This window comes from Centrocercus urophasianus, unplaced genomic scaffold, assembly GCF_019232065.1.
Source record: "Centrocercus urophasianus isolate 14NV4802_14NV808 unplaced genomic scaffold, USGS_Curo_1.0 seq_14, whole genome shotgun sequence".
NCBI classification, from domain to species: domain Eukaryota; kingdom Metazoa; phylum Chordata; class Aves; order Galliformes; family Phasianidae; genus Centrocercus; species Centrocercus urophasianus.
The window spans coordinates 27,719,492-27,728,327 of record NW_024884586.1 but is presented as its reverse complement, the minus strand read 5'-3'; the positions used below and the strand labels follow the sequence as shown (position 1 = coordinate 27,728,327).

Genomic DNA, 8,836 nt, shown 5'->3' with positions numbered 1-8,836 from the left:
GGGTTGGTTTGTTTGTTTGTTTTAAATCGAGAGGACAAGAAATTCCTTTATGCTTTGATTGTTAACCTGCTTCCAGCTTATGACACTATCAAACAACAATGCAGCACCAAAGCTATTTCTGAAAGCTGCAAGAATCTACTCTACTCTAATCTCCTCTGAAAGCATTTTCCAGAGATCTCTCTCACCAGAAAACAGTTATTCTCAATACTCTGTGACCTGTACTCCTTCTCTAAGATTATACTTAAACAATCAGGAGGCAACAGGTTTTATTGCCAATTAGCTCCAATACACTAATTGCTTTGAAAACTTAATTGTAAGTGAGGAATTTGTATCAGAAATAGACTGTATCTAATGAAGAAGCACAAACCTTTATGGTCATGGTGACCTTTCTTTACAAGTCCTTTCTCTTCTGCTTTAAACAGTACATCAAGATCAAGCATCAGTTTCTACAAATTTGTATTTTGCTTATAAAAAACATAAGTGCTGCAATGAAGATGCAGGATGCTGCTGGTGATTCTGTTAGTAAATCAGAGCATAAGTGAGAACACCAGCATTATTCAAGTCCAAAAGTTAAACATAAACACGATGTACACAATCATTTCATTGTAAAGATACCAGTGCATAAACAAAACACAGTTATCTTTATTCAGTTCAACTTCTCATTTTGTAACCACACCAATGCACGATTTCACCATGTTTGTAGCTCGTTAGGTTGTGACTCTCAGATCAGGCAAGTCGCATCAGTCTTACCTGCTCTTCCATCAATATCAGCCAGCCTCTGGCCTTCAATTTTATATTACCACGTAACATCAGAAATGACTGGTCCCATTCTACATTTACCAAACTTTCTTGCCGCAATTTCATTTAGAATTATTTCTTAGTCCCTAATTTGCCTCTTCAATCAGTCTGTTTATTTATGCATTTTGCAAACATTTTAGTGGGCTACTGAAGTGATGCATCAAATCAACGGCCACAACAACCCCATAGGCTTGAGGATGAGTGGCTGGATGACTGTGAAGAGGAAAGGGACCTGGGGGTGTTGGTTGACGCTTGTCTGAACACGAGCCAACAGTGTGCCCAGGTGGCCAAGAGGGCCAATGCCATCCTGGCTTGCATTAGAAATGGTGTGGCCAGCAGGAGCAGGGAGGTGATCATCCCCCTGCACTCAGCACTGGTGAGGCCACATCTCGAGTATTTTGAGCCCCTCAGTACAAGAAAGACATTGAGGCCCTGGAGCATGCCCAGAGAAGGGCAACGAAACTGGTGAGGGGTCTGGAGCACAAGTCTTATGAGGAGCAGCTGAGACAGCTGGAATTGTTTAGTTTAGAAGAGGAGGCTCAGGGGAGATCCCACTGCACTCTACAACTTCCTGAAGGGAGGTTGTGGTGAGGAGGGGTTTGGCCTCTTCTCCCAGGCAACAAACAGGACCTGGGGAAATGGCCATAAGTTGTACCAGAGGAGATTTAGATTAGACATGAGGAAAAACTTTTTCCTCTCAGAGAGTGATCAGGCACTGGAATGGCCTGCAGAGGTGGTGGAGTCGCTGTCCCTGGCAGTATTCAAGAGGAGTCTGGATGAGGATCTACAAGATATGGTTTAGTTTGTAGTAGCAATGGTAATGAGAAGATGGACTAGATGATCTTACAGGTTGTTTCCAACCATGTGAAGTTTAAAGCCAGATGTTTAAGCCCTAACAAAAGGGAACAACTCCACAACTTCAAAATGCCAGGATTATTAAGAGATGTTCTATCTAAATTCAAACAATGCACAAAGCTGCATGCATGAGCAGTATCAGACACAATCCTAAAAACATTCAAGCTGGTATGGAAAGTTTCTGTGCAATTAGTTGACATGGTTTCCATGGAGCTACTCAAGGACCATGCTACAGCACAGAACTACTTGCAGGATCACATTTATTTTGGAAAAGTATTACAGCAAATGTCATGTTTTAAAGTTAATTAGAAAGAACCATTCAAGCAGTTTTGTTTTTCAAGATAGCAGACTTTCCTTCCAAATCAAATTACTCCAGCAGCCTATTTAAAACACAGAATTAAACACTGTGAAATACCAAGATCAGATGCCATTACAAACACTATGCATCTCATTTAACAGCTTTAGCACTCTCCTTACCAAGTATGATTGTTGTTACAGAAATTTAAAAAATTCTTTTACAAATTTCTACAAGTGTTCAGAGAGCATGCAAACTTCACTCCTACCTATTTTATTTCACTCGTCTTTTACAAGATAAGAAGTTACTACACTTACCAGGTCAAAATATGTGACAATACCTTGTTTTATACTGCTTTGTAAGCACTGTTTTCAATGATATCTGACATTAACTATGAAATATTTTCCAAGAGTCTTTTGAGAATTCAACCAAATAAGTAATTAAAGTTGACTGTGATGAAATTCCAAGGCCATGCTCAATCTGTGTTCCTAGATAATTTTAATTTAAATAGTGGAGTGCATCATCTGGAAAAGATATTTCCTCACATATCTTTCTTGGCCTTTACATAAAGATTATCTGTAAATCTGAAGTTCCAGCTTCACTGAAAACCTCTGTGGAATACTATTCTAAAGGGTACGCTTGTTTTGAACTTATTAGTTATTTTGGAATCAATGCTTTACGAGTTCTATAGTTGTTACATACCCTTGCATACAAACTTACTTCTAGCATTTAACAGTTTGAGTTCTGCAATACCAAATAGGGCAATTACATTCTTTCACTTTAAAAAAAAAGTATTTCTAAGATTTAGGAAGATACATAGTTTCTTTCCTCCCTCCAGCCCACGAAGTATTTTCATACATTAATTTCTCCTGGAAAAGTGAATCTTTGCAGCTACAAATAATGCTTTGGACACCACCCAGCAGTTATTCATATTTTTTCCAAGTCAGTGCTCTCAAGTGATATAAATTAATTACTTATTATGCAGCTCCAACCTACACAAACAGCCTCCCATATGCCTACACACCCTTGCAGAACTGTAGGTGTAATCAGAAACACACAACTGAAAGGGTACACAGATGAAGGATGAAAGCTGTGTCACCCACAGAGCTGATACAAACAAATTTACATAAGCTTAAATGTCCATTAAAAAAAAAAAAACAAAGAAATTAACTGCCAGACTTAATGTATGCAACCACCCCCAGCAGTAACCGTTTTATTTATGACTCGCACATTTGTTTAACATTAAGGCTGATAATTAGATGTTCACCTACCGAATCATTTGCTGCTAGGGCGAGGGCTATATTTACTGTAAAAAAGAGAAGAAAAAGATTAACTGTAAGAGAACTCACCTTCTAAATATTATAAGAATGCTATGATTTCTAACAAGCAAAAACATAATATAAATACACCACACTTGCTTAATAAGAGCACTCATCATCTCGGTTCTTAGCTTCTAATATCTCTATGGAATTAGTAGTTGAAGAGACAGCAGCATCTACCATTCAATCCACAGTAGATAGCAAATTCACATTAATCTGCAAAAAACCACAAGGTCTAGATTTCTACAGGACACCGTGATACGAAGTTACAATCTTAGCATTTAGCTAAAGGATAACATAAAAAGAATTATTTGTTGACTTTCGGAAACTAGGCATTACTACAAAAATAAAATACCATAGTCTCTAATGAACTTCTAAAAGTAGAGATCAGATAGCATTTAACTAAGCTATTAAACCGCAGTGACCAGAAATAATGTTCATAACCCTTTTTTTAATGTCTCATGATATATTAAAATAGACATTTTTTTGGAAGAAGTTGCAATTCTACTTTTTGCTCAATTTGTATGCCACAAAAAAAAAAAAAAAGTCTCATCTACTCTGAAAGCATCCCTAGCAACTAAAGAAACAGAAAACAGGAAAAAGCAACTAATTTGTCCCCTAGCTTGTCTACAGCTGTTTACAGCATTTCCATCAATACTTGTGCAGAAAACACACAGACGAAACAGCATCATTCACCAGCTTCAGCTATACTGGAAGATCTAGAAACTTCAGTGTAACCAAACAGTACATGTTGTATTCCAAACAGTAACATGTTATAACAAACAAAAACCCTCACAGCTTTCCTGCACAAAACCTTTTGCCTCCTTTACACATTGCCGTATTTCAGCCTACGAAGCATTTTAAGAAAGATAAGCTGCAATCAGCCTTGTCCTGCTGAAAGAGGACAAAGGTACTGAGAGCAAGTTGGGAAGACATTAACAGCTTAGAGCATTTAGTATAAATAGTAGCAAGTTTTATTAAACAAAACAGTGAGAAGGTTAACAACAAAAATTATACCGCTTTCCCTAAGATGTGCACAGGTACTGTTTATTCCTAAGCTGATAAAGCATATAGATTTTATTCTTCAGATTGCTACTTAAATAGATGCATGATTAACTATTCCCTTAACCAAGCAGAGAGAATTAATCCTCTGCAACTTGGAGCCTGACCTACAAATCAAGGATAAGGAGAAAAACGTGCAAGCCAATGATTAAACAAATAAATAAACTGCAGAACACGTTTGAAGAAGCACAAGGGAAGCAGCAAGTTACTCACCATACTGCTTTAATATGCCTATCACTTCAGTCTATCTTCTTCCCATACAATTATAATGTGTGAAAATTAAAGTATGATCTACAATTCATCTTAAATAAAAGGTATTTGACTACTGAAGGGAAAGAAGGAAGACAGTGGAAATAATATACTGGGAAAGCTCAAGTTCATTAGCTGCATTTCTAGATGGATACAACATACTATTTCGAATCCCAGCTGATTATTGCACCTGGTTATCTTTGTATTGCTGTGAGTTCCAAGAAGGCTCAGAAACACAGGACCCCAACCTTAACCTGACCCTAAACATTAACACGGGCCCTCACAATTAGACTCCAACATGATCTGGACTGTAAAGAAGTAGGGCATACATATTCAACAAGTCCAATACTTTTCACCATCACCTCTTGTCTTCATAGGATGCCACAAAGTCACCATGCTATCTCTAGCCCATGCTAAACTAGCCAGCATCAAGAAGGAAATACAAGGAGATCAGAGTTGGCCAATGACCAAACTTACGTCCAGGTGGGACACATGAACAAATGGATTTTGGCCACTGCATTGAAAAGATTAATGCATCCTACCTGCAAACTTTAAAAAAAAAAAAAAAAATACAAGAAAAAAAAGAAAAAAAAGAAGTGATGGGATATGTTTCACCATGTCTTGACTACATCAGTTATCCTGAACAATAAAAAAATCCTATCTCCATAGCCTTTGCTGGAAATGACTGAAGAAAACCAAAGTAAATTATCAGTAGTTATATTCTCTTCAATCTGCAGGATTAACAAGATGCAATTCAGAAAGCCACACCATGCTTACACAGTAGAAATACTATGAATTTCAGAAATTAGAAACTTCTATTCTTTCAAGTTCACCCTCTGAATTCTTCTCATGCCAGAACCAATTTTGGGATGCTGCACCAAGACTGAGGAAATCTAGCAGAACACTGTAAAAGAATAGAACTCAACAGGAAACAAATACAGGAAACAGGAATCAAACAAACAAACAAAAAATCTCATACTAGAGAGAAGAAAATAATCAAAACAATGTAAGTATTTAAACACAGATTAAAAATATTTTTATTTTTTTAAAGTTAATCTTTTCATCGGAAACTATGTTGATTTCAGAAATGCTAGAAGCAACTAGGAATATAATACAAAAGCTATACGCTGTTGTGTATAGCAACAGATAGGAAAAATTACACAACAGAAACACAGAGACAGATTAAAGACAGACAGATTAAAGAATGACCCTCACAAACTCAACCCCACTACACATCCACTCAATCTGAAAGGAAGATCTGGAACAACTGGAATACAAACCCACGGGGAGAAAGAACACTAGCAGCCTTGACAGTCCTTCAGAGGAATGTAGATAAGATTGATGATATTTTCTGTGGCACTTTAAGGCTACATATACACCACCTCTAATTACCAATTATCATTCTCCTTTCCTTCTCAGTTAAGGAAAGTGTAACCAAACGTATTTCCCACAAGCCTCTACTACTTTTTTTCCATACAAATTATTTTGTCTTAATAAACTGTTCATCTGAAACATTCAACTTATGTTAATCATCAAGAATCTAAAGTCCTCTTTCTTCTCAACATTGTAAATAAAATAAATGCAATCACCAACAAAAGGCTGTCCAATGCAGTAACTGGTCAAACAATACAGTAAACAGTCTGTTTACATTTCAGTTCTCTCATTTAATGTCTGGTGAATACTGATTTTCTTTATTTTTATTTTTATTTTTTTAACTCCCAGACACTTAAACGCAAACTTGTTTAACTTCAAGCAGCTATATGTAGTACTAGGAATCCACGTCATCTTGTTCTACTTCCTAGAATTCAAGCTTTTCTGATTTTTGATTCCAAAGCCTAACATGTGGGTAAGAAAAGTTGGGAGTTCACAGTGATTCAATAGCCTCTCACTGCTTCGTATACTTTATCACCGCTGTTCACTTGTCATTATGAAATGTCTTTACAAGTAGTTGAGAAAACTGGCCAGAGAATTGATGTTGAACCTTCTGAACACTGAAATATTGATAATCCCTACAGAGCACATGACAACATAGGCCACTATTACACTGTAGAGTTACACCTAAGATGCTAGCAAAGGAGTAACAGCATCACTACACCAGCACATAATCCCCACCATTTTAGCTTACTCCCAATTCAAAGCAAGCTGTCCAAGGACAGCACTGCACTACTACAAGCACATTATTTCTGCTGCCTGCTCTACCAACACCCACTTCAAAACTGGTTCCTCTGCATTCATACAGATTTTCAGCAGCTGCAGATCTTCACAGAGGTTGAGGGTTCTGTTAGCGGGACTCAACTGTCCAAATATTCCTTGCAAAGGAATTCTGTACTTTGCACAGAATACAAAGTAAAACATCAGAGAAAACCTACGTATTTTGCAACAAAACGTTTAGTTGCTGCGTACATAATACCAGACTGAGAGAGGGAGGCATGAAAACACACTTCTCTGTTGCCTTGAAGTAAAACTTTGTAATCTGTCAGCTGTCACGGCTGCCAGCTGAACGTAATTCAAAAACCACACAAGCACACAAATATTTACATATCTATTACAAAACAATAAAAACACAATGGCACAACAAGAAGAAAAATCTTACCTGCTGTCGTTGATTTTCCAACTCCCCCTTTGCCAGAAGCTATGACCAACACCTGCTTAACTCCTTCTATGGCCTTTTGTTTGGGCAGCCCCCGAGACAGGATCCGAGTGCGTTTGTCTTGTAGAACCTCATCCCTGGAGCCCGAGGACTAATCAAAAAAAGAACAGTACAGAGCAGTTGTGGTATCAACATGCACCGTCTGCAGAAAAAGTGAATAAGTGCAGACCAACCTGTGCTGAGACAACCTTGTTACTGCTCCTAAAAATCCTGTTGCACTCCTACAGCAACCTGCCTCTTGCTCAGCATCACTTGAAGGAATGGGGCCTACACTCAGCACTGACTCTGGGGATATTTTGTTTAGACACAGTTAAATGTGATTAGTCTCAGACCTCAAAAAGAATCAGGGCCTCCAGCAAAATAAATCAAAACCCCTTCGCTAATTTGGAGACTTCTAAAAATCACCTTCAAGTTACTTGATTTGCAAGATTCTCAATGGAATCATCAGGATTAAAAATGAAACCCTTTGCCTTCTCTTCTCCTGAATACCTCCAAAGCTCAAGTCAAGGCTGCACATCAGCTTTTACTAGCTTTAGCATCACCACAATTAATACACATGGTGGCCATCAGCTGTTTGTATTTTCAGCACTGTATCATCAAAACGAGAGCTCCAGCATCCCAAGCTGCCAGTCACTGAGGCAGAGCGACCTAGGGGCATCAGAAGTACAACAGATGCAGCTAAAAGCACGGGCAAAGCAGCACCAAGTGCAGAGCAGCCCGCCAAGCCCCTGCTGCTTTCCTGCAGCGCACCTACGAGCTGCTTATCCAGAGCGCGCCCCGGGTAGCAGAGGGCAGGCACACAGCAGCTCCTCTGTGCCCCAGGGACTGGGGCGTGGAGCAGAGCACAGGGGTGAGCATCTCAGAGGGCAGCACCCCGTTCACCACACGGTGGTCAAGTTTTGGAGACGGTGAGCAGTCAGGCGTTACGTCTGCAGAATGAAAGAGGGTCCAGGAGAGACTCCTCTTCCTTCCCTCGGTCCGCCGGCTAGGCTGCCCGCGCCGTTAAAGCCCCATGGCTAACGCGGCCCTAAACCCAGCCCCTAAGGAGGCTACTTCGGAGCAACTTCGATGCAGATTCCGAAACAACCGCTCAGGAACCAAGCCGAGAACTCTCCTGATCCGCCCCACCCCGAGGCTCGCGAGGTCCAGCTCCCCTCCCGCACCGCCCTCGCGGGCAGCTCCCGCCTCACCCACCGCGGAGCCGGACGACGAAGCAGCGCGAGCTCCGCTTCTCGGAGGGCGCCGCAGAACCGCCAGCGCCCCGCCGCCGCAGCCAGAGAATCGAGCGACGCGCAGCGCCCAGCGCCAAGCGACGGCCCCCATCCCTGCCTCCCGCCGGGCGCGCTGAAATGGCGCCGCCGCGGCTCGGCCCGCCCCCTGCGCTGCGCCGGCCCGCGCCGTTGCCCCACGTACTTCCACAGCGTTCGAGCACCGGCGGCCCTGGAGCTGGTCCGTACATCTTCACCGCGTCCGAGCAAGCCGGGACTGTGGAGGCCTGAGGGCTTTTCAGGCGTGGCTGCAAACGGGAAGCGGCGCTTGGGACTGCTGGCCGCGAGGAGGCCGCGGTTCTCGTCTGGGCATGGGAAGGGCGCGGGCCGCCTGCCTTGC

General features: G+C 41.1%; 1 protein-coding gene across 1 annotated transcript in view; it reads right to left on the bottom strand.

The window, feature by feature from the left end:
* The window catches only part of NUBPL (nucleotide binding protein like), an 80,923-nt gene extending 72,372 nt beyond the window's left edge, over window positions 1-8,551 (bottom strand). The window contains exons 1-3 of the mRNA XM_042814048.1: window positions 8,423-8,551; window positions 7,172-7,319; window positions 3,220-3,254 (exon numbers count right to left, since the gene is read on the bottom strand). Of these exons, the coding sequence (XP_042669982.1) occupies window positions 3,220-3,254; window positions 7,172-7,319; window positions 8,423-8,551 (312 nt within the window). The remainder of the gene's footprint in view (window positions 1-3,219; window positions 3,255-7,171; window positions 7,320-8,422) is intronic.
* Between the last annotated feature and the right edge of the window lie 285 nt (window positions 8,552-8,836).